Genomic DNA, 26,608 nt, shown 5'->3' on the forward strand with positions numbered 1-26,608 from the left:
ATTATTTGGAAATTGGTGGGATATTTGCAAGGTACTCTCTAAAGTTAATTCCCGAGATTTAACTTTTTAGAATTTGTAGAAGTTTTAAAACTTCATTTTAAAATTTTGAAAATGTTGATCCTTGTCAGGGTACTCCCTAGCAGTTATAGACCTGGCCTCCTTCCAAGTGCGATAGCTCAAACCTTCAAAGTGTCCGATATATGAGATTCTATAATACATGTATTTTTCTCAATTTGAAATACTTAAAAAAATTTAAGCTTGAAAAAGTACTTCTCAGATTTTGAAAATCTTGATCATATGGCGGGGTGATATCAATTTACTCCGAAGTTTTGCAAATGTGGTCTCCAAATATGACTCAAATTCTTCCAGTCATCAATTCGACTTTTTATCGAAGATTTGCAGAAGATATGTTTAAAAAATTCAATTCTTTGTGGGATGCTGTTGACACAGTTTTTCAGTTTTCCAGGTTTGACATTTTTAAAAATTATTTCAAAAAGTTTCAAATAATGTTTTTTTTTTCGAATATAAACAAATATTTCTTTGTTTTGGATATATGTCAATTACAAATATGGTTTCAAAATTTTTGAAGAAAAATAATAATGTTTCGTGGTCGGATCAATAAAAGGTGAATAAATGAACATAAGTATGCATGCCGGACGCGCCCGCTCGTGGCTAAAATTAACAATAACAACCCAATTAGTTCATATCACTAATGTATTTTTTCTCGATAAACTTGATATTTTTCGCAAAAAATTTCCAACGTGTTTTAGTGAACCTAACAAGTTCGTATCGATGCTAGATAACCCTGTATTTTAATAAGAATTATGAGATATTATTAGTACGATATTAATTTATTTCACGAGATATAACCGTTCTTATAGCTGATCAAATTATTTCCTAATGAATTTGTCTTGATTTTGTTTTTGTTCTATCCCCGATTTTTTCAGAAAAAATTATCTGCACCTGATTCTATGACATCAAAGCAAATGCAATATGAGACAAGGATACTAGCACAGAATGTTCCGTCCATAGTCTTTAAAAGGCTACAAGAAAAATGTTTTTTTTTCTTCAAATTAGTGGTTTTTTCTGCGTGGTGTGATAAAAGGATCCAACGTTTCAGTTTAATTTTGACATTTTTGACAGTCATAGTAATATAGGCAAACAGGACAACAGATTTTGAAGAACACTGACTAGAAAAAAAGTTCATTTAAAAAACTTTAAAAAATTTTCAATTTTTTGTGCAGCATTTTTTTAAGTTTTGATTCCCATTGTGGCATTAAAAATCTCCAAAAATTGCTTTTGGTCGAGTAAAAACAAAATTAAGCATAAATAAGCGTGCTCGCTGGCTTTGGTCGCTCGAAATTAAACAAAAAATCAAAAATTTCAAACCAGTTTTTCTCAGCACTAAAAAAAATTTTGGGAGTGTGGTTCGAATCACGACTGAAAGGGCTTTAATATGTTATATCACTCAACCTAGTCCGACGGTTCTTTGTGGAATCCTGATTTTGCGTGGAAGGAAATGTAACACACACCCGAATACTAAGTTCCTCCCCATTTTCAATGGTCCGAACAATAAAGAAAATCTGATCGATTGAAGGAAAAAACGAGCGAAGGGTTGCTTCGACTTTGACTTCGATAGAATGATACAAGCCATTATACAATTTTTCACTGAGCTTCAAGTCTACCACAGCCCGATTAATTTGAGCTGGAAAAATTGTTCTAAATGAATGGTAAAAGAAGCCTGATTGCGCAAAATTTACTACTGATTTTGCGAAAGTAATCACAACAGCTGCTAGAGTTTTTTATCGACGATTTGAAATGGGATCGAGTGATTTCAGCAGCTTCTGTCTTTTAGATAGCAATGACATGATCAGCAAAAATAAACAAAAATTATTTTAAAACTAATTGTCAACAATCAAATGGCGGCCGGTCAAAGCAACGAGAAAGATCATCAGCAGTATAAGGACTCAATAGTAGACGCAGTTTTAAAGGTGAGGTGTTATCATCCTTATTATTTAGTCAGATGAAAGAATTAGTTTTGAAATTTTTTATACTTTTAGGGAAAGGCATCAAATGGATACTTTCCTGAATTTGTCGATGAAGGTCAGTAGCTGTCTGTTATTCGTGAATCAGATTAATTGTTCTGATACAATGATAGAAAAAACTGTAAATGTTCTTCCTTTGCTATGATTCACACGGAGCGACGATTCGCAACGTGAAAGAAATCAGTACAGAATTAGCCAAGAATATTTTTGTCTCACTATTTTTGTTCTCCATTGATAGGCTTCCGCTTTTAGTGCCGTAATGTCTCGTTGGCGAATAGTTTCAAAATTAGTTTAAACTATTAGGTGAATTATTTTTATAAAGCTAGCTATACAACTCGACTGAAGATTTCTTTCTCAGTTATTGATAATTTACATCTTGAATCGGCTCACTCTAAAAGGCTGGAAATAAATTCATTAATCCTGCAAGCAGCTGAGATGTAATCAAATTCAACATATACATAATCAACATTTAATAGACAAGAATACAAAGGATTGTTTTAGAAAGATAGAGAAGGAAGATCATTCCACTAAATTATGATGAATGGAACGTTTAGGCAATTCTAGCTCAGTAGCTGTTGAGCAGATTGGACAATCGTAGTTGGATCATTTTGATCAAACATGTTTTTGCAATTAAAAAAAAGGATTCTCATTGGTTTCTGCAATTAGAATTTTTTCAAGTTAATGTAACTACCTCTACGAACCCTTGCAGTAGTAAGCCATTCAAAAAATCAAGCGTTTAAGTTTTATGACAATTTATATCTCTCACACAGATTGGATAAATTGGATCGTCAGTGTAATTACACAAGCAAAGCTTGTGTGATAGTATGCACTCTATTTTCTTCCAAGGTAAGTCGCAAATTTTAGTGTTCATCTCGAAAGTCTTCTTCTTTTGCGGTATGTGCATAAGATCAATAACCAGCTATTAAGTATATCCAATGCTAAGGATATTAACACAGACTTTTATATTACAAATAGCCTTTTAGCTTCAAGGCAGCAACGATTTGTAGCGTAGTCTTAGGGAATGAGACCCGCAACAAAATAAGAGGGGTCGAAACTGAGTAGCATCGGATATTTTAAATGAACTTTTTCGTATAGTGGTTAAAATGCGTCCGCTCTATAAATTGAGGCATGTTAGTTGGTTAATTTTTTTTTCAAATTGACTGGTACTGCTAATGCGTCATAATTAGCTCGCATCACTTAGCAATTATGTAGACTCGTAATTGGCGTGCGTCACTTGAGAAATTATATAGACTCAAAGTTTTACTCAGATATTCGACTAATCTGTTGAATTTCAACTTCATTATTTCTGAGTTCCAATTACCAAAAATACGTTTTTCTTATTTCGCTTTTTTCGTGTTCTCGCTAGTGTTTGCGAGGCGCAGGTTCGCCTCTGTAGTCATGAAAGCACTCGAAACTGGGTTCCCGGTATCGTTATTGGTCATAATTTTGCTTGTGTATGCGAAGTGCAACTTCACCTCTGTTTGAATTTTTCTGTCTTGATTTCTGCAAAACGCATAGGCAAGTTCATGCATGTAAGAATATTTTGACTAAGCTCTGATTTTGACTAAGCTCTGTTGGTGTCTTCAGACATAGTAAGAGTATGTCTGCGTTTCAATTTTTCTTCGTATTCGAAATTTGTGCATATGTTGGTTGTAAACCACCGAGTTTTTTTTGTTCATAATAGTTTTTGATTTTATTTGGCAAAAAAAGATTACAGATCATCTTAGTTGCCTCTTGTTCGTTTTTTTTCAAGTGCTATATCAATTTTTATTTCGTTTATGTGCTAAATGTATGCGAATTGTGAAATTTTACAATATTACTAGCTTGTAACGCACCTCCGGTGCTTCGAATTTTAAACAACTCATAAAAACCGCATATGTTGGAAATAAGATCTGCATCCTTTGAGTGTACTTTGACAGCAAAAATTTACAGTCTTCGTAATTTCAAACGTTGTAAGCTTTTTTATTCAAGTTTTTCACTTCAAACTTTGCAAAACCATAAAATTTTGTGAAATTTTTTTGTATCTAATTTCTTTAAAAAATTATAAAAATGAATTAAGAATTTTCACATCTCAGAAACTAAATGCAAGTGAGCAGTCTCATTTAGACATCAGATTTGCATTTCCTGGGAGTACTCTCACAGTACCCAACTACAGATTTAAACTACAAATTTTGAGAAATTTCAAATTTAACTTTTCTAAATTTTTTTTTTGAAAAACCCTTCGAAACGCCAGATCTAAAAAAACTACAAAGATTTGAACACTCATTATTGGAGGAACGATTTGCAATCCCTGAAAGTACACTGACGCCCTCATCTACAGGGTTGGGAACTTCAAACTCTGAAAAACTTCAAACTTAGTTTTCTAAACCCCCAACTTCAGAAATAAGAATTTTAAGATTTAAAAAAAATAAAATTTCAGTTTCTGAAACATTTTTGAAAAAATCACAAAATTGTTATATCTAGAAAGTATTTGAGCAGTCATATTTGGGGATGCAAGATTGACAAACTCTGAAAGTACTCTGAGAGCCCCCAGCTACAGAGTTTGGGTTTTTGCAATTTCAAAAAAAATAATAACTGATTTGGTGTGAAAAAAATCACGAAAAAAGTCATATCTCGAAGACTACAGAGATTTGAGCAGTCATATTTGGAGAAAAAATGTGCATCTCTTGAGTGCCCTGACAGAGTCTCACTATTGAACAATTTGAAAATATATATAAACGTAACATTGTGGAAACTAAGAGCATTTGATCAGTCGCATATGGATGCAAGATTTGCAATTTAGAACTCCTGAGAGTAATCTCAGAGTTACCCAACTACAAGGTTGGGAATTGTGAATTTTTATTTCTTTTGATTTTTTTAAATCTAAGTATTCTGAAAATTTTTTAAAAAATCATAAAACACTTCATATCTCGAAAATTACAAGGAATTGAGCAGTCATAATAGGAGACAAGATTCACAATCCTTGAGAGTACTCTGACAGCAACCAACTACAGGGTTGGGAATTTCAATTTTAAATGATTTTGTAATTTGTGTTTTCAGAATTTTCTCGTATCTCGTACACTAACAGGATTTCGGCATTCATAATTGGAGGCAAAATTCGTAACCCCTGGGAAAACCTTGACACTATTAGGCTGCTTATTTTAAACTCGGTGAAATAAATACTGAACTTGAACTGGAAAATCGAAAAAAACTTCTTAACCATTGCAAAATATGATATAGCTTAAATGTGAAAAGAATCGTTCCTTACACATGCAAAATTAATACATTAAGAAGCTGAGATGGCAAAAATCCTGGGTTCGAATCTGGCCAGGACCTGTTTTTTCTTTCAAACGGGAAGTATTGTGTTTCAAATAAAACTTTCGGCCAATCATTCGTCCGATTATCTGTTGTCGGCTTAGTTGTCACATCTTGAAATCGTTTTTTTTTGCTGCGCGCATTTTAATGTTTCTTTCAGTGTTTGATTGACTCTTATTATTTGAACTTTTACTTACCTTGCCTTCGTATTTTCTTCTTTGTTTTTTTGTTTCGATTAAAAATTTTGGGTCGTTTCTAGGGAAGCACAACTTGAACGCTCCCGTCTCCAATTTTAAACTTTGTTGTATCTTTACCTATCGGTTTGTTGATTTTTTTTCGCGATGGAAAATTATTTCCAAATTTTTTGGAAATTTTTGTTTTTGTCAATCGTATTCTGATTTTCAAAAAACGGACATCAATTGAAAGACCGCCTACTACGCTGTGTGCCTGCATACTTCACTATTCTCTTTTTACTTGACCCCTCTGTCTACAGCAATCGAAAAATCTATGGGGGAATATTTGACCCACAATTTTGATTTTTTTTTCGTTTTTGGTTCCAATAATAAGATGTTTGAAAATTTCCCTGCATAAGCGGCCACGCCCAAAATTTTCTGACACCAAATGTTATGGCCCTTATAAGAGTCGAAGTTTTTTTTTCTTTAAGTTCTTTTTTTTGAAAACTACCCTCCGAAAGCTGAGATTTTGGGTTTTATCGAAATTACAGGTTGTGTGAATCCCTTCTGCATCAGCTGCATTCTGCATTTTTTCACACAAAAAGCTATGATTATCGGAAATATCAAGTTTTGGCTGGCCGACCATTTTTCGGACTTTTCTCGCTAACTATCCTGCCAAATCTGATATCACAATTTTGATTGAAACATCAGGTTGTTGAAAGCCTACTTTTATTATTGGCTATGCCCTGTCTCTTTACGAAAAATTTATGGCGTTCAAACTTTTGAAACTTTGACAGGTTTTTGGAAATTTTTTGACTTCATGCGAAAACTATCGTTCCAATTCTCAGGTTGTGTTCAATCGAGAAACCCGGATTTGAGAATCTTCTGTTTTTAAGTGGCGACAACCTGCTTTTTGCAGAAAAAAAATATGGTTTTTGGAAAATCTTTGACTGTTTCTTTGAACTTTTGACCGATTTTTAGAAAAAAAATTTTGTAATTTACCCAATCAAATCTGGGGTTAAAAGTTCAAATGAAAGAACCAGCTGCAATAAATGTTCCGGTAGAAGCGGCGAGTCCTTAGTTTTTGTAAGAGAAATATGTTCTCCTGGAGAAAGTTGCTTATCTCAAAATCTTTACTCTTCTCACTTATTTTAGTAGAGAAACAACTAAAGTTTTGGGCCAAGTCAAATTTTTGAATTCTTATTTTCTGTGCCACATCAGTATAGCAATTTCATTTAATATCAAACACGTACCCCCAGCTTTAGCTCGGCCTTTAGTTGTTTTTTATCGAGAAATACGAAAATTTTGTTCACATAGTTTTTTTTCAATATTTAAAGTTTTTTTTCTGTGTTGTATCGGAACTAGTGCCAAGCTCTGAATTTGGATTTTTTATGCATCTTGATTTTTTGCTCATCGTCGACTTGTTATGTCTTTTTTTTTCTTTGAGCGTATCTCTCAATAGAACGGTCGTTCTACGGCATATTTTTCAGTCCACCAGATACAAATAGAAACAAATAGTCTTTCCAATTTCAATTTTTCAACGTTCCGTTATATGCTGTTTCTCACGCAGTTCAATCTGTTCAATCGCTTCTATAGCAAACAACTCACTTCTTTAGATTTGTCGATCCGGTCGGGAGAAGCTGTAAAAATCTTTCAGTTTGTACAGAAAACATGCTGAACCTACTCTCACCGAATACACTAGTGCACAAAATTAAGCAATTTCAGATTCTTTCTCTTAAACGTCTGTTTTCAATGTCCTTTTTGACAACGTTTTCTTTGATTTTCAGCGAAATTTTTACATGGACCAAAAAGAAAATCATCAGAACTAAAATCTATGAAACTATCAAAGTTTGGTTTCAAGGACTTACCTAGGTAATCCGGGTCTGAAAAGGCCAGATTTCCTCATCTGCACTAATTTTTTTCAGTCCACGTAAAAAAATAAGTATAAGCCGAGCTTGGTAAAAAATTTCACACTGATTATTTTAATTTTCTCGCTGAGAATGTTTCACGTCACATGAACCTCTTTTTCAAAAAGCTCACTCCTATGCAAAATTTAGTGCAGATGAGGAAATATGGCATTTTCAGACCGGGCTTACATTGGTAAGTCTTTAAAAGCATACTTTGCGAACTTCATAGAGGGTAGCTCTGATCATTTGTTCTTGGTGTAGGTAAAAAGTTTTCTGAAGTTCGAAGTAAATGTTGTCCAACGTGCAAGTGGAAACAGGCATTTTAGAGAGTAAAAACCTGAATTTGCGCCTAATTTTGTCCATTAGTGTAAAATAAAAACAATAAATGTTATTCAGGGTCAATGAATGTAGTTTTTGTGTTTCGATTTTTTTTCTCAGCCAAGTTTTAATTTTTTTTTCACTTGAAATTTGATCTTTTGTGGCTTGACTTCTTTTTAAGTTTAAATCAATTCTAAAAGGAAGTCAAGTTGCGCTTTTCAGTTGCGCGAGCAGAGATAGCGCCAAAAACCTGAACAGTTTAGTTTTTCGGAAGTTGATTTCAACACTAGCTGGCGTTATGTTTTTTTTTGCGAATCCGTTTCTCTTCCGACCCTACTCGCTTTTCCAACCTCTGTACTTTTTGTAGAAAAGCATAAATTACAAGTTGTTTTTTTTTTTTTCTGTTTTTACTAGTTCTTGTTTTTGCTTTCGGTGAGGCAATGGCATCAGACGCCAAATTTAGCTGCGCAAAGAGATAAATATTTGTTTTTTTTATTAGTTTCTGATTTTCCGCGGTTTTATTTTTGATTTCTTTTTAAGTTCGGTATTTCCATTGTTAAAACGAAAGCAAACTCCTCTATCGAAAAGCATAAGTATTAAGGTCACGAAAAACCTGATCGAATTTTAGTTTCAATAAAGTATTTCCCAGCGAAATTCAAAATTTACCTATTGATCCACTATTATCAAATTGGGGTAATTTTATCAAAAAGCACCAGTCTTGAATTTTTCTTGAAATTCCAAGAGTTTTAATGGCATATGTTTTTCAACTTTAAAAGTTCGTTTTTCTGTTACCTTGCGTTCCTTGCTCTTTTCCAACTGCCAGTTGGTTATGTTTGTTCTAGAAAGAGCGAGAGCGCATTCAATGCTGGATACGATAATCAGGGACATGAGCACCCAGCTGCAGATACTTCAGAATTCATTGGAACCTCTTCCCGATTGGTATGTGCTGCAGGCGAATGGTGAACATGCTACGCGAGTGTTGGATGCCACTTATAGATCCGTCGAGCCAGTTCAGCCAGTCGCAGCGGATAATCTGAGTTACTCTGAGGCTAGATCAACCTCGACCTCCAGATCAGGCTCAAGTTATTATGAAAGATATACATAATGTTGTTTTTTACACAAGCGGAGCGGGCAAAGTTTAATTGTATTAATACTAATCCTCTTTTTCGACCAAATTCGCACGTTTTTGTGTGAATTTCTGTTACTTTATATAACGTTGTCTTTTTTGGCAGTTTGAAATTGCATGAGCGATATCAGTTTAATTCGACTTGTGTTTATGGTATAGTGTTTGTTGGATATTCTTTGCGGGGTTGAATTTTTCATCTTTGTTTAGAGCTATAAAAGTGTTAGTGAATGGGTCGTAGTTGCTCTGGGAAAATGGTTTGAAAACATGGAGTTTTTAGCATTGTTCCCCTATTTACACAAGCATAGCTTGTGTAATAGTATGAACTTTCTTTTTTTTCCAACCTAATTCGCAAATATTGTTGCGATGCAATGTTGCGACAAAATGTGTTCATTTTGATCCAGCTATTAAGTACAGCCAATGCTATGGATATCAACACAGACTATTATATTACAAATAGAACTTTAGCTTCCAGATATCATGGTTCTGTAGCGTAGAGTTAGGGAAGGAGACCAGCAGCAAAATAAGAGGGTTCGAAGCTGGGCAGGGTCGGATTTTTTATTCAACTTTTTCATATACTAGTTAAAATGCGTCATCTTTATAAATTGAGGATGTTAGTTAGTAAATTTCTTTCCAAATTGACTGGTACTGCTAATGCGTCATAATTGGCTTGCGTCACTTAACAATTATGTAGACTCATAATTAGCGTGCGGCACTGAAGAAATTTTGTAGACTCAAAATTTTACTGACTCAGTTTTTTCCAGTAGCGTTGTCGGTTATATTTTTGCTTGTGTATGCGAAGTGCAACTTCGCCTCTGCGTTATAGTTGTCTTCTTTCTGTTTGTAAATATAATGTGGCATTTATATTGAGGCTCCTTTTGGCCACAGTCACATGTATTTTTGTAAAAAATTTTTTAGTTCTCTGGCGGTTTCATGAGATTTTGTTGGCAAAAATTGTTTAGCTAAATTTGTTGTAGTCGCTTTGTTTCGTTCATTCGTTTAAGATTTTATGATGGAAAAATTTTCTGTCATATCCAGTCCTTGCTGTCTGATATTTTGTCTAGCTGTAGGTTTTTCTCGAGTTGTTATATTTTTAATTAGCACTACCGGCTATTATTATTGTTTTTGAATGTTTCAAGCGGTTAGGCATATCTTGCACTGAGGAATAATTGAGTCAGACCTATTCCTCCAGATTTTATTCTCATCGATCCGAGCAAGTCAGAGTATGATTGGAATAATTTATTCTTTCTCTATTTTGATCAATTGTATTACAACTCGGTTAAATCTTTCTAAATGGTTGGTAGAATTAATTATCAATGTTTACATAGTTAAGTCATCATCATCATCATAACCGGTTTTGGTATTTAAGGTGCTGCGGCAACGTTTAACTCCTGCTCTCCATCCTTCCCTGTCCCGTGGATGGGTGCCAGACTGGTTGCAGGCACTAACATCATTAGTCACACACTCTGACCACCTCTTCTGGGTCTCCCTCTACCTCTGCGGCCAGGGATTTCCATGCTGGTGACGGAGTTGATGCATGTCGAGGCACGTTGCACGTGTCCGAACCACCTGATACGTCGTGTTCGTAGGATAGACGTGACCTTAACGACGCCCAGTTTCTGGTGAAGTGCAACCGTGGAAATGTCATCATCCAGTTTGGTGCCACAGATCCAGCGAATCATTGCACGATCGCTGCAAGATCCGTGGAGACGCTGCAAGTCCGGTGGATTTGGTGCCCATGTCTCACTACCATGGAGCATGGTCGAACGGACGCAGGCAGTGAACATCTTGCCACGGATCTTCGGTGACAACTGTTTATTTGTCAGGATGGGTATAAGTCTCCTCAACTTGCCCCAAGCTGCGCGACATCTGGCAGTGATGGCACGTTCACAACCTTCTCGCGCACGCATCATATCTCCCAATTAACAGAAGCTGGCTTCGACATCCATCAAGGTTCCGTCCACGTCCAGTTGGGTTTCAGGCCTGCCATCGATTGGACGAGCCTCACCACGACATCTTTTTGAGTAAATATATGTTTGAGCTCCAGTTTAATATTAAGGTAAATTACATAATAATTTATATCAAAATGTTTAATATCAAATGGTTGACGTCAGGGAGGGACGCCACACATTCAAAAACTTAACAAGCGAATCTGGTTGGCATTTGCCTAGCTTAGAACGTTCTGAACTCCGTCCTGTTTGCGAAAAAAGAATAATCTAAACAATATTTTTTTTTCGGTTCAGTAATTTCTTGTTTTTCATTTCGGTGAGGTAAAGGCATGAGATTCAATATTGTCTAATTACTACTCTCGCGATGCGCAAGGGTAATTCAACCGTGTAATTTGTATATACTCGTCAAAGTTTAGTTTGAGAAGTTTGTTTGTTAGGGATCAAGGTGATTGCGCAGCGTATTGTTGTACTTTTCCAAACTTTTTCAACAAACAATCCATCAAGTTTTTCGAGTTGGTGAAGTTTTGTTTCAGTTTTACCTGAATGCTTAATGTTTCGAAAAGCTTTCGGTTGTTTATGCTCGAGATTTTTTGCAAAACAGTTTGATTTCATAGTTCAATATTTTTATAGATTTTCGGCTAAATGTTTTCAGTTGCAATTATATAAATATATATACACGATGTCAAGGTCAAAAAATACAAAGAAACAGCAAAACACTAAAAGTTACTATATTGTAAAACATTTAAAATTCCAATATTTTGATTACAGACTTAATTCTGCCCAAATGATTTCGGCCTATATACAAGAAAAAGTTGAGCAAAGCAAGGCTACATATTCATCGCAGCGGCATCCCTAAAGGATAAAAGGTGGGCCATTGATGCACTTTGTGAAGGAGAGGGACTGGGAGTTAGTTAGTCAAACAATTCTACGGCACATACTTGTACAACATTAGAAATCGACTCAGTGTGCGAGACGAATGCTTGGTCATCGATGACCGGGTAATTATACCGACCAACTACAAGACAGTACTGGAAAGAATCGCTATGCCAGAAGAGACGTTATGATGGATATAGCAGGGGACACCTGGTTCCCGCATATCCATAGAGGAATCGTAGCAATGGGGCAGATTTGCAAACAATGCTGGGAGCAAAGTAAAAACTTTAAAGCGGTAATAGGAAAAAAGCACTGTTCGGAATTAGAAAAAGTGTTAAAACCAAATGAAGAGGTAAAACTAGATTTTGCAGGCCTTATGCCAGACGAATTAAACATAGATGCATACATACTAGTGGCTATAGATAGGTTTTCAAAATACCCAACCAAAAAAGTAGTAATACATACCACAGCAGACACCGCAATAAAGTTTATACAAAGATATATCATGAACAACGGAGTACCAAGAAGAATCAGATGAGTCCAAGCACAAACATTTAGCTGAAAAGTTCCAACTATTTTGCAAAGACAACATGAAATTCTTTTTTTTTGCACCTAGACGGTCACAGAGCAACAAAGTTTCATTCAAACATAAAAAAAACTCGAATAGTGGTAATGAAATTGATCCAAGAAACAATTAGTACAAACGAGCATCAGACATAGCAGAGTTTATTTAAAAAACCAAAAGTAACAACCCTGCACTCAGGGACAAAGTTGTCGCCATTCGAAATGCATATGGGGAGGAGACTAAATACCACATCGTCAAATCTAGCTACAGCAAGCAATCAAAACAAATGGAGATTGTAAAGTTAGCTAACTGTTTAGACCAAAAGAGACTCGAGAGGCCACCACTTACACCAGAACAGATGCACGACATGAATGCGTGGTCAGAAGAGGAGTTAGTGATAAAAACGGAGGCATCCCACGGAGCAACACTCGAGGATATTATCAACCTCGACAGTGACATGACTGAGTTACAAGGTTCGCACATGAAACGAATCAAATTAGGTATCCAGAATAAGCTTAAAGGGGCAGAAAAACACCATAGAATAGGCTAAAGGAGAAAATTAGGCGGTTAGCTCGAACAACGGTTCAAATAGCACAAAAAAGGATCTCAAACAATTTCAGCAAAAATCCAAATCTTAAGAAGGGAAAGTTCTAAAGTGTACACCACACACTGCATGGGTAGAAGCGTTCGGGAAGCAACCTAGACTACAAAGCATCAGCGGCTTCGCATTCGTACCTAACCCAAAATTATGGCAACTGCAGACCTACACAATTAAGCAACTTTGTAGCATCTAAGCCGGCGAGGTATAACAAAAGCTACTGGTTTTTAGACAAGACCCAGAAGCACCAAGACATTCAATGTAAGCGGAAACGGAGGGGCAGTATTAAAAGATAAACGCAAGCAAGAAGTCAGCAACAACAACTCAACATAGAGTCGCCGAAACTTAAAAGGACCAACTGGTGCATGGAACCAGCAATCCTCAAATCTCAAGAGATTCGGCACAAGGAACCAACCATACCCAGCAGGCGACCACTAGCAAGTCAACAACACGCCAACGTGGAAAGAGGTCAGGAGGCCACTAACAGCAAGAGGGGTACAATTGACGATCGCCGCGTCCCCAACCTCGAACTCGAACAGAAGAAGAAATACCGGAACCACGCAAAAAAGAGACACAAAGAAAATGCCACCACCAACCAGGGCGTCAAGAAGAGCAAAAACCAGCACGTTAGCTACGAAATTAGGCAACGTGATACCAATTATGCAGGTGGGGTCAAAGAAAAGGACTCCCCAACCAACACCGAGCCAGGAGGCAGGCTCAGGGAGAAAACTGATAAGGGCAATGGCCCTTCGAATAGATAAGAAAAACCAAAAAGAGGTGGTAGCGTGCCTTGATAGCTTAAAAAACTTCGGACAAGATGAACCCACCGAAGTAGTAAAACTCACTACCAGCAGCGACTCAAGCGGAACCGAAAAGATACCAAAATACCAAAAGAAAGAGGTGGACGACGACAACCAAGAAGAGAGCAAGAAGGATCGAGAACAACTCTGAAGGAGAAAGGGAGAGAAAGGAGATGAATGAAAAAAATGACTTCAAAGTCAAAAACTATCAAATTCATACTTATAGTGTTGCAGCCAGGGAAGTGTTATGTTATTTTATGTTGTATTATTAGATGTAAAATTGTCATACTAAGTTTTTATGTGCACAAGGATTGAACTTCGGCCTTGAAGGCTATCCATGCACGGTGATCTTCACGGTACACCAAAAGAGACGTAGACACGTCAAGTCATGTGCGAATTCATTGTCGCCATATTGTTATCTAGAAATCAGTACATAACCTAAATAGACCTTGATCGCCTCATCTTATTATTTGAGACTAGGACTCACAAAAGATACCTCGTGGAGGCCTTATCCGTACAGATACGGATTCCAGTTACCTACTTGGTAAGAATGACAGTAAGCTATTTTCACATTGTATTGTTTCAAAGTTAGCTTTATTCATTTTGATAACTTAATTTTTTCGACGTTTTGTTTTTAAAAAAAAATTTCCGACCTAGCGGCTGTTTTGTTCTGTGTATAAAAAAAAGATGTTCTGTGCGTAAAAGTGGTGTAAAAAAATTTTAAAGATGATTTTTTTCCTTATGCGTTGGAAGTTTTCTGTTAGTTATGTTCGTTTGCAGTTTTCATTTGTGATGAAAGCTAGTTCACAGTGTCGCAAAAACTGTTTTTTAAAAGAATCCGCTTGGAGTAATATAATAACGTGCAGGCAAGTACGAGTCCGAGGAAGTTTTTCGAGATGTAAGTTTTTTTTACGTCAGTTTTTTTTAAGGGCCGAACTCCTGCCATGGCACCGACTCAGCGCAAAGTATAGCAGTTGAACTCTTTAGACTGTACCCCGAGTTTGACGTGGAGACGATCGAGGATACCATTGTTGGCATGAAGATCGAGGATTATGATGAAGCCAAGAGTAAAGTTATAAAACAACTGGAAACTTTTCGAAAAGAACAGTACTCAGAGGTGGAGACTACAAGATACAGTCAGCCGATAGGTTTTGGACAGAGCTCATCCGCTGAGTATGTACCTGCTTTCGGCAGTCAATCAAGACCAGACTGGCAGCAATCTGTAAGTTAAGACGGAAAAAGTACGAAGTAGGACAGGGTTTGAGTCTCTGGTGTTCTAACAGAATTCTCAATGGTTTCTTGATATGAAACTAGTATTTACCATTGAAGCTTCAGACTATCTTAGCGTTATTAACTGAAATTGAACAATGAGCATAAATTGCCGTTTGCTTTGTAGAATGAATTATTTTCGATTTTAAGAGTCGATTTACGTAGTTAAAGATATAGGTCGTGATGAACAAATCGCTTGAATCATGAAATAAGCAAGCGTTATCAAATTGGGATAAAGATATTTTGTTTTCAGCCGAATAACTTGTGTAACAAATTCAGTTGGGTTATTTGATAGCTTGGCTTGAAATAAATTCATTTTTCTCAGCTCTCTTAAAGTTACCTTTCTCAGCTCTCTTAGAGTTTTCTAGAATCAAATATGGTCAGAAACGATTTAACAGTCGATGAACGTAGTTCAGACTTTTATATAGGTCGTGATGATTTTCCTCCCGTTTTTTTCCAGGAAAATCCTTGAAATTTGTTCAGGCTCAAATTTGATTTTTCGCGGTTTGTTTTTTGATTTTTTTGGTGTTCTGTTTTTTGAAGTTCTGTTCATTTCTGTTATTAAAAGGAAAACAAATTCCACTATCGAGCAGCAAAAATGTAAAGGTCAAGAAAAACGTGATTGACTTCTAGTTTCCGCTGTGGAAATGAATTTTCAGATTTCTCAGCGAAAAAAAAACATTTTATTTTTTTTATCCAGTTTTCTCAAATTGGGTTAGTTTTATCGAAGTGCCAATCATAATATGGTCTAGAAATTGAATGAGCTTTAAGAGCATCTATTCTCGTTTTTTGAAATTTGAAAGTCAGTTTTTTTTCTGTTTCTTTGCGTTCATTACTCTTTTCCAACTGTCGGTTGTCTATGTTTGAGTTCAATTACAATCTGATAAAACTTAGATAAATAGCTTTCTGCAAATACGAACCTGGAAATGGCGGAAAAAAAACAATTTTTTGTTTGAAAAAAATTGTCGGCCTATTGGTTGTCTGCTTATGTTTTGTCGGCTGAGTTACCATATGGGATTTTCTTGTGCTGTAAGTGATATTCATTGTTTTGAAATGTTTTGTTTATTTATTCCTGTATTTTGTACCTTTTTGTGTTTACGGAGGGGGATCATAAAAACTTTTTTGGGCTTAGTTGCCTCTCGATAAGTTTTCGCAAATAAAAGTGCTCATTTGGTGGCTTTTCTGGTGTATTTCAATTTAGTCATATTTAAGCTTATTTAAGCATAGGCAATATAATAGCATATGTTGCTGCTTTTTTTTGGCTAGTATTAGGTCTTGTTTGAAAAAAAAATGTATTATGAAAATGTATTGGATTCGTTTTTGTTGCTTTTTTTTGCGACGCTATGCAAAAATTTTTGCATTTTCCGCAGAAATTTCAATTTTTCTCAAAAAATACTACTTTCAAAAAATGGTACTGATGAAAAAATCGGCTGCTCTTCTATGTGCCTGTATATTTCGCTAGTCTTTTACCCCACGTTCTAAGACCCTCGAAAGTTTCAGTAGGGCGATTTTTCACCTAATAGTTTTAATTTTTTTTTTAATTTTTGCATTATCAAAAGCACAAATCTGAGATAAAAGTATCAACAAAAGAACAAATCATGGGCATCTTTCCTTCTCAAGCGGTTATCCCGTAAATACAGTAGAAAAAAGTTATGGCCTCAAACATACTCATTTTTGACATTTTGGTTAATTTTTCAAATTTTTTCTCAAAAACTACCTACCGGTGTAACCGAAAAAAAAAGTTATGGGAATCTCGTCTGCACAAGCGTCTATGCCTTACGTTTTGAAAAAAATCTGGCATGAGAAAAGGTCCATTTTTTTGGAAATTTTGTTGTTTAGGTTTTGATGGGAACCTAACATGGTGCTTAGATTTTGTCTGCGTAATCTGCTACACCCTACTTGTTTGTAGAAGAGCCGATATGGACTTCGGAAAAGTCCTTTTTTATATATAAAATTTTAACATTTTTAATAGAAATTTCATCACCTGGCTCAAAAACTACTAGCTAAATATGATATTTAGATTTCAGTCTTAAATTTAGGGTGTGAAAATCTTCTGTGCATAGGAGGTTATTCCCATGCTTTACTAGAGAAAAAATTATGGATTTAGGAAAAGTCAAATTTTTTATTTTTGAGCATTTTTTAGAATCTTTTTCTCTTGTTTCGAAAACTACCTAGCCAAATCTGAGAGAAAGAATTTACTTGAAATAGATAGTAGTAGTTTGCTCCTTTAAGTAAGGGGCTAATCCACTACTTAAGCAGTGTGTTTCGCGTAAAATCCTTTTTTTTTTTTGAAATTTTTAAAATCACGCATTTCCGTATCAGTACAATATGGTTAAAAATCTTGAAACAGGCGCAAATAGCCATAGCTGGGCCACTAGTTTACTTCCAAGCGACCGTTGCGCAGACGCCAGGACGTGAGACTCCAAATCAACAGGTTGGAGAATCAAAACCAGAACATTGAAATAGTTTTTTGTCGAATTTTTGCTACATTGCATTGGCAATTTGATAGCTGCTCTGTTGGTGGCTAGTCTAAGTAAGATTACAAGCGATTGTGGAGCAGAAGTGAGAACACGTGAAACTCCTATTCTCAGGAAAATGTATTTTTCAAGTTGTATTTTTGGTCTTTTCCTTTTGCCTTATTTCACTGTGTTTCGCGTGTTTAGAGCTCTTCAGCGTTTTCCTCGCTTGTGTTTGCGAAGCGCAGCTTCGCCTCGCTGTCATTTTTGTTATTCATTTGGTTGTACGTTGGTTCCTTCGTTCTATTGATTCAGCGTGAAGATTGAATGATATGTCATTTTAGAGCCCTAGAGGTTGTGATTGGAATGATAGTAAAATAATCGAAAAGTTTTCTCAATGTCGAGAAAAACTTGTTGGAATTTTTTGATTCTTAGTTCGAGCGAAGAAACCAAGCAATTAGTTGTAAAAATAGAAAAAGATTTTAAGTAAGCCGTAAAAATTTGGTTTTTCCAATACAATAAGTTTCCAAATTATTTTTTGCGCCTTTTCTGGCAATAAAGAAATGCCATAAATTGCCTTCTTGGGCATTTCTTCATTTTTGTGTTCGAAGAAAACTGTGGCTGCTAATGCGTAATTTGTTATTGAATATGCCTTCGTTTTAGGCTTTTGTTGAGGTTTTCTTATCACACAAAAGCTCTCGTCTTTTTTTTTTTTAAAATGACCCAAGTTGGAAAAATGTTTTCTCAGTTTTTCAAAAATTTTTGGTAGGACCTTTCTGTGCTACGAGATATAGGGGCATGTTTTGTTTCTGATAGCAACCCAATATATATTTCTTTATTCAAATATGATTGAGGGAATAGTTAGTTTCGAATTGAACGACTGTGGTTTTTGTAAGCTACGATTAACAGTGGCAAGCTAAGGTATTGCTCATCTTTTTCTATGCGCAACAAATGATTGTGTTGTAGTACGAGCCTATCGCTTTACCCTGTAAGTCGCACTTATGTGTTAAGTATATGTGCTAAAATTTTGCGTTTTGAAATGGCATGTTTTTGAATGTGTTTCAGTTCAGTCCAAGGGTGTTATGCACAAATCGGCCCAAAATTAAAACCTTTATATCTCTTAGCTAAAACTAATGCGCAAGAATTTGATTGGCTAATATTGGCCAATCAAACTCAACCAACATGGCCAGGCATGTCAATCAACCGTTCCAGCAGAAAAAAAATATTAGCCGAACTTACTGAGAATGTCAATCTTAATCAAATAATAAAATTGATTTCATGTTTTTTGTGAAATTATACCCAAACGAAAAAAGTTCAGTAAAATGGTTTCAACGCGAAAAATTTTCTATAGTTATGGTCATTTCGGCCAATATTTTTATCTGCTTTAAATTTTAATTGAAATGACGGACCATGTTGTTTGCATTTGATTGGCTAATGAACCAAACAGATTGAACCACATATTGACTTAAGATCAAGTTTTGGAAATACTTATTTGGGCCGTTTAGTGCATAAGACCCCAGTCCAATAAGTAGGCTTCAGCCATAAATAACTTTATCATCTCAAATTTGCTGCAATTTTGTGGACAGTTTTTGTTCAAAGGGTTTAATTCTCGCTGTCGCGTAGAACCACTGTGAGGTTTTTTCACTACTAAAAGAAAAAACCATTTTAATTTTTTTTTGGTTCTTTTGAACCCTTAAGTTTAAATTACAAGCATGAGACTGGCGAAAAAGTTTTCTTTTAAGGTTTCTTTTTAATTAAATATAAATTTCTCTTAGGGTTTGTATGAAATTTTCAACTAATTACGCCATTCCAAATTAATGACCCACATTTATGAAATTGATGATTTTGCAATAGAAAACGTTTCAAAAGTTGTAGCCTTAATATGGAACCTTTTTTCTAATTTAATCAAAATTTTTGAACATCAGTAAGAAACGCCGATTTCGAAAAACTAAAAAAATTTGTGCAATAATTTTAGGATCGGAGGCTATATCTGCATGCGGATCTGCATCTCTGCTTTTCTAAGAGAGTAACAGGCCTTGAGCAGTCATATTTGGAGTCCAGATAAACACCCTGAGAGTACCTTCAGAGCAGCTTTTTGTTGAATACCTTGTTTAGTATTTCAAATTTCTAAGTTGATCGAATCTCTCGGAAACTAAGATGATTTGCGCAATCAAATTTGAAGGAGAAATCTGCAACCTCTGAGAGTACCCTGTGTTGAAAAGTTTTGAAACCTTTTAAATAAAAACCAAATCTCAAAAACTAAAAAGATTTAAGCAGTCATATTTGGAAGCAAGAAGTGCAACGCCTGAGAGTACGCTGACAGCACCTCTTACTGTAGAGTAGAGAAATTCAACTTTTGTCAAGTTTTTTAAACCTAAAATTTTGAACGTCATATGTCGGAAATCAAAAGAATGTGAGCGGTCATTTTTGAGGCAAGATTTCAACCTTTGATTTTATCCTGACACCATCCAATGACAGGGTTGAAAATTTCGAGTTTTGTTGATTTTTTTTAATTCTAAGTTTTTGAACATATTCAAAAAGTCACAAGAATCAACTTATCCCGTAACCTGGAAAGATTTGAATATTCATACTTGGAGGCCTATTTTGCAACCCATGGGGAAAACTAAGCAACATCCCACTAATGGACTAAATGGACTTGAAATAAACACCGAGTTCAAACTTAAAAACTCAAAAGAAGTTAAGCATTGCAATATTTGATATACGTGCAAAGTTCTTTCGTTGAAAATGCAACGTTAGTTCGTTGAAAAAGCTAAAACGTGGCGAGATAGTGAAGCATACATTTAAATATATAATAGATTCTACCTATCATCCAGAAAAATATAAAAAACGATAATTTTTTTTCTATCGGCGGTTTTTGCATACTAACTTCTCATTTAGATTATTGTTGAATACTTTTGTCTTGATTCATCCAGCTCTTTTTCTTAAATAAAGCTGTTTATTTCTTCAGATAGAGTACTCCGTTTTATTACCCTAAATTTTATTACTTTTATAAGAAACTCATAGTTATAGCATATATCGCATAATTTGTAATGATTTCTAGAGTGACATATACCCTTAAAAAATTTTAATTTGAAAATTGTATTTCAAAATCTGAAGTTGATGTTTTCTGGTTTGAAAAATCTTTTTTTTTCTTTTCTTAGCATTGGCAGGTTTAATCAAAATATCTACCGACAAAACATTGATACAGACTTTCTCTTATATTTTTTCTTTCGGCTTCTTGAAACTAAGATTTGTCTTTGTCTTTTACTCAATCTAATTACTTGCTGAGCTCGAGGTATTGTTTGCCCAACTCGTAAGTTGAAGATCAGAATTGTTATTAAGATTCGCTGATTGAAGATTTTTAAATAGGTCGTGATTTGTTTTTTTTTTCAGGAAAAAATTTCACCCTTCAATTTGGTTTTTCGCGTTTTGACTTTTGATTGCCCTCTAAGTTCAGTTCTTTTCCTTTATTCAAAGGAATGAGCGCTCCACTATCAAACAGCAAAAATGAAAAGGCCACGACTGCTAGTGGATTTTTTAAAGATTTCCCAGCCGAACAAAAATTATCAGAACTTAATCATTACTCTCAGTATCACCTTCAATCATATTTTTTTTGAAGTTCACAGAATTTTAAGGCCATATCTTTTTACTTCGAATTTCAAAGTTTTTTCAAGAAACGCGCCAGTTTGTTATTTCCATACGTTCATTGACTTTTTTTCCAAAACTGTATGTTGGCTATGTTTGTTTAACGTATCATAATAATCTACGATTGCTTTTAGAACCTGCTTCAACTGCAATTGATCATGTTATGTCTAGTTTCCGTTGGTTCATTTCCCGTTTTTTTAAAAAGTTTTTTTGTACTGTTTTTTTTCGGATTTTTGTTAAGCATGGGTTTTATTTTGGCTTTGAGATTGATGTTGAAAGCTTATAACCCGTCATGTTACCAAGTCTGGTTTCTTAAATTTTTAAGAAATCAGACTTGGTTGACGAGTTATATATTTCGATTAAACGGTTTTGGTTTGTTTTGTGGCATAATGAACTTATATTGCGTTCTTTCGAGGGCAAAATTCCTTTTCGACAAAATCAGGTATTATTAGTGTTGTTCATTTTAGTCTCAGGTGTTGTTCATTCTAGTCTCCGGTGGGACTTAAAGCTATAAACTTTTTATGAGATCATTTTTTTTGCTCAATTTTTGTCTGCTCAAAAATTGTCGGCTTTGTTTCATCTTCGTAAGTTTTGTTTCGTTGCTAATTCAATACTCAAGTTTCTGCCATGTTAGCCTAGAATGAACTTCTATTGAGACATACGAAAATTTAATTTTTGGTAGAACTAGTTGTTTTCTACGTTTCGCATTTTTTCGACTTATGGTTTTTGTTTGTGTTTAATCGCAAATGGTGCGAAGCTCCGCTTGGCCTCTCTGTCAACAGTATCAATCATTAAATATTAATGAAATTCGAGAAGAACTTAAACATGATTTTTTTTCGAAACCTTTGTTTCATTGAGTTCGTTGTCAGTTTCCCGCCTGTTTTTCGTCTGCTGTTTATTGATTTGCTCTTTTGCGTATTTCTCTTTTTGCCATATTCCAGCATTGTTTAGATTACTCTGATAATAGGTGATATTCGATTAGTTTATTGTATCGAAACCTTCGGCAAACGTAATATTTTTCGAATGAGGTCATTTGACTGGCGTATCACTGATGTAAATGATGAATAAAGGGGGTCAAAAGCAGGTCTTTTAAGCGAAAAAAAGAAGATGCACCTACCCTTTGTTTCAGTCCTTCGAACCAACACAGAGTACCTCTTTTTTCGAAACGCCCTTTGCACCGCCTCCTGGGGAGAAGCCAAAAAGTGTCGAAGACGAAAAGGATTTTGTGCTAATATCGCGAGAAGAAGAACGTCTTGAAGCTCTTGAGGAGTCGACACAAAGATTCTATAAAGACGCCAAGCATCTCATGGAACACGTGCGACAACCAGATCATGGTTTAGATCAAGGTGATAATGAACCCCTTTTGGAGGAGTATCTGGATTGTTTGAACCAGGAAGAGGAACTTAAAGACCAGATCGAACGCCTTGAACGACTGGTTTTGTCCACATCAAATCAGGGTGATGAATATTGTGGTTTCAGCCCGTGAAATTCACCTGTTTTTCTTTACTGATTCCGCCCAAATCGATTCTCGATATTGGTTGGCTGAAAATTATATGCGTATGCTAAAGCGTTCAGTTAGTAAATGATGAGCTGTTAAGGTTTTTCGGGCGGAATAAGCAAAAAAAAACTTTTTCTCTATTATAACCTCATACTGGACAGTGATGAATATTTCGTTAAACATTTAGTTGAAAAATTGTGTTGCACTTTTTAAGCTGTAAATAGTGCTCGGGATAAGCTTTTAGCTTCTGTGTAATAATCTTTGAATTTTGACTGTAGTTAGATTTTAAATATTTGTTGAATTTGTTTTGGATAGATGTAGAGCCTAATTAGAGTTGGTCAAACTCTCTAAAAATGAAATCTAGATTTCAGAGAATGGAAAACTTGAAAGTTTCATTTGAGATCAACGAACTGATCTTAGATCTAATCGATGAAACAAGCTGCACGTTTTCGATTCTGGAAGAGAATTCAGAACTTCAGTTTGGCAAAGTTATTTTAAACTGGGAATTGAAGCAAAGTAAAACTACAAAACCGCCTTTGGTTTTTGTTGACGACCAACCAGTTAAAAAACAATCGAAGAAGCAAAAGGAACCGAAGAAAGAAATATCAAAGACTCCTATGACTAGGAAAAGATTGGCCGCAGTATCTGGAATGTCGCCGCAGTTGAAAGTATCCAAAATGGATTTAATGAAGCTTAAAGAAAAATCGATGTCATCCAAAACCTCTTTAAAAAACCAATTGGAAGAAGAAAAAAAGAACTTGGATGCCTATATAATTGCCCCAAAAAGGAAATCGGGACTTTTCATATGTCAAATTTGTGAGCTAGGTCGGAAAAAGAAACTAGTAATTAAAAAGCACATTGAAACACATCTGCTGAAAAGAGGCACGTTCAAGTGCAGACAATGCAAAGCATCTTTTGTATGGACTTATCGTTTGCAGAAGCACTATGTCAAGCAACATAAGATGACACTTTACGCTGCTCAAAAAATGGTGAAAAAGGAACTTAAATGTTGAGAACTTTGCTGAGCGCAAAGCTGATAGGTAGTTGATAAGCTAAAGATGTTTGATCTAGATAACAGAGGCATCGAGTAGTTGTTTGAAAGTGATTATAAAATGTTAATAGGCTCAAAATGTGCAGATTGTTACACGAAACAGTTTTTTTAGTTCTACCTTTACGAATTCTCTAGTTTAAGCTCTCACGAGTACCGATAGAGCTTATTTGTATGTTGCAATTGAAGGAACAAAAGCCTAATGCTTTAGATTAGTTTTGACTGGTTGAAACAATTCGAAGATTGAAAAAAGAATTATTAGTCTTCATAGAGCCATAAATCTAATTGCTATCAACAATTGGTTAACGTGGTAGGCTACGTCTCCAATTCATTTTGCAATTTCGTTTTTCCTACTTCAGAGAAAATGGGTTGAGCTATTTGGTAAAGATGGTAGTGACGTCATCGAAGTGTGCAACCGGAGTGAACAAGTTGACCCTCACTGAACTGGTTTGGAACTGTCGCTGGATGCTGCTGGTTGCTCTCTGTCTCTATTTGTCATTTGGATTCATCTTTTCATTCATTCTGCTACCGTGTTATATTGTCTTGTTCATTGCTGGGTAAGCGTGATTCATTATTTTTCCAGTTTTTTCTTGTGCGAAGTTTTTTGGCGCATTTTTATGCAATGCCTTTAGCGACGCTTTTATGCTAATTTCAGATACGAAGTCTTTGATTTCATAAGCGAAGCTCTTATACGAGTTTTTATGCGAAAATTGTAATATGGCCAGTTTTAATTGAAAATTTCACCTGTTTGGGATGCCCGTAAACGTAAGTGTAATTGAATGTTCAGGTTTCTCTGGCCTTTCATGACAAACAAAGACCCAAAGTTGGAGCTTGTAAGTGACAGGGCATCAAGCGAGTGCTATGACTACACTGAGTACCAGGTGAGGGATTTGGTTATCATTTCAATTAACAACATAAAAATAACAAGATAAAAATTCTTGGTATGTGCGTGTGTGTGTATTTGTGTGTGCGCGTGTGTGTGTGTGCTTGTTTGAATGCGCGTGTTTGTGTGTGTTCTGCCTTTTTGAATGCTTCGTGTGCGTGAGTGTGTGTTTGTATGTGTGTGTGTTGAGGTGGACGGGTTCTCTTTTTTTTTTGGTTTTCAAGTCTTTTTTACACCAGTGGCTCGAATGCGAGAACATGAGACTCCAAATCATGAGGTCGCAAGTGCGAAACCAAGCCACAGCAAAGTGTTTACTAAATCGAGGCTTATTTAAATTTTGAGCTGCTTCTCGATTTTCTCGCTAGCTTCTCCTCTGTTTTAATTAATAAAATATACCGAAAGAAGCCATTCGTTTCAAGCAACAGTACCATAATAAAAACTGCATCTCAGGAAATTTCCAGCTCATTGTCTCTCGCAATTTTTTCTTTAAAATGCATTATTTATACAACTTTGCTTTATGCCTTCCCATTTATTACATGCAAAGTTAGCGTGAATGCCTTGAGGTTGTTATATTCTAACTAATTTCATACAAAATTGTGTCGATTAGTTTTTGGTGCCACTATTGCTGCATCGCTAGTTGCATCCTCTCTTGTCCTGGCGTGTTTTGTTAAATGAAAATTGTAGTGCGCTTTGGAAGCAACGTTTTAACGTTGCTATTGAGCACAACGTTGAAGAAGGCTTAGATCAAAACCTTTCAGAAGCATTCAGAGCAAACATCGAGCTCAACCTTTAACAGGCGTTTTAACACGAAATTTCTAGAGTTTTTAATCATTCTAAAACCTGGAGTATTCTAGAAGTCTCTTTGGAAAAAGTCCGAAGCTCTTTGAACAAGATGATTTTGATTCAACTTCAAGGCTATACAGTACCTTACCACTTTTTGTCAAAAATCTTGCCATTACAGATTTATTTCACTCTGAAATTTATCAATTATAAATAGCAAGCTTCATGCTTAGACAAACTAACTTTTAGCAAGCCGATACGATCTTTGAAATAACTTGAAAGGTTTTTGGCTGTAATAGCTTGTGTAGAAACAACTGAAAGATTTTGCTTACCGATTCAGTCTATGAAATAAGTTGAAATACTTCAAAGTTCTGTAGCTTAATTAGCTTGTTTAGAAAAACTCATTTTTCCGCAAACCGATTCGGTCTATGGGAGAACTTGAATTATTTCATAGATTGAATAGTTTTGTTAAGAAACACTCAGTTTTTTCGCGAACCGAATACAATGTAAGATATAATGTTTCGAAGATTCGTAGCTGAAATAGCTTGCTTGATTCGGTCTATAAAATAACTTATAATATTTCATAGGTTGAATAGCTTGCTTCGAAAAATTTTAAATTGCGCTGAAAAATTAGCTCTATAAAATAATTATAAATACCTCAAAGTGTCATCGCTTAAATGGCTCTAATAGAAAAACATAATTTTTGTTATCCATTTTCATGAATATACTTGAAATGTTTTAATGTTTGGTTGCTTGAATAGCTTCCATAGGAAAACTTTAACTTGTCGCAAAATGTTTCGTTCGAAGAACCTACTTGAAATAATTCAAAGTTTCATCGCTTGAATGGCTTCAATAGAAAAACTTAATTTTTTTGCCATCCGAATCGCTTCATGAAATAATTTGAAATTTTTCCAAACTTGGTAAAAACAACTTGGTTAGAAAAACTTGAACTTTTCGAAATCCGATTCAGTTCATTAAATAACTTGAAACATTTCAAAAATTCATAGCTTGAATGGCTTGCTAAAAAAGTTCAAATTTTTGCAAACCGATTCTTTTTTTTGAAATTTAAAAAGTTTTTCAAATCGATTTACGATATGGCTTATCTTGAAAATGTTTGAGTTTTCATTGCTTGAATAGCTTGATCAGAACAAAAACTAATTTTGTGCGATCCGATTGATTAATAGATACGGGCTCGCTAGTTAGCTTTATTCTTTTTGATAGATCTAGTTTTTTTTGGACAATTTTAAGATGCTTAGATTTTTTTTTCGTGTAGCCGCGTTCTCGTATGATCTCCGCTTCTTCTCTGTGTATAGGTTTGTATGAGTTGTTTAAACATTAATAGCGATGATAAATACTGATGATATGAAAACTGCAGCAATGTGGG

The 26,608-nt window shown here is 35.2% G+C and overlaps 2 protein-coding genes across 2 annotated transcripts in view; both read left to right on the forward strand.

Moving 5' to 3' along the window:
* LOC134848550 (sorting nexin-13-like) overlaps positions 1-26,608 on the forward strand; it is a 227,590-nt gene that overhangs the window by 168,351 nt on the left and 32,631 nt on the right. Inside the window, exons 2-3 of the mRNA XM_063866058.1 lie at positions 23,919-24,118; positions 24,349-24,442. Coding sequence (XP_063722128.1) covers positions 23,949-24,118; positions 24,349-24,442 — 264 coding nt within the window. The 5' untranslated portion in view covers positions 23,919-23,948. The remainder of the gene's footprint in view (positions 1-23,918; positions 24,119-24,348; positions 24,443-26,608) is intronic.
* On the forward strand, positions 1,859-22,814 carry LOC134847856 (uncharacterized). Its single transcript, XM_063865091.1, has 5 exons — positions 1,859-1,991; positions 2,061-2,103; positions 8,580-8,819; positions 14,575-14,867; positions 22,145-22,814. The coding sequence occupies exons 1-5, from the start codon at positions 1,920-1,922 to the stop codon at positions 22,499-22,501; spliced, it is 1,005 nt and encodes a 334-aa protein (XP_063721161.1). The 5' UTR covers positions 1,859-1,919; the 3' UTR covers positions 22,502-22,814.

The sequence above is a fragment of the Symsagittifera roscoffensis genome, chromosome 6 (genome assembly GCF_963678635.1).
Source record: "Symsagittifera roscoffensis chromosome 6, txSymRosc1.1, whole genome shotgun sequence".
Lineage (NCBI taxonomy): Eukaryota > Metazoa > Xenacoelomorpha > Acoela > Convolutidae > Symsagittifera > Symsagittifera roscoffensis.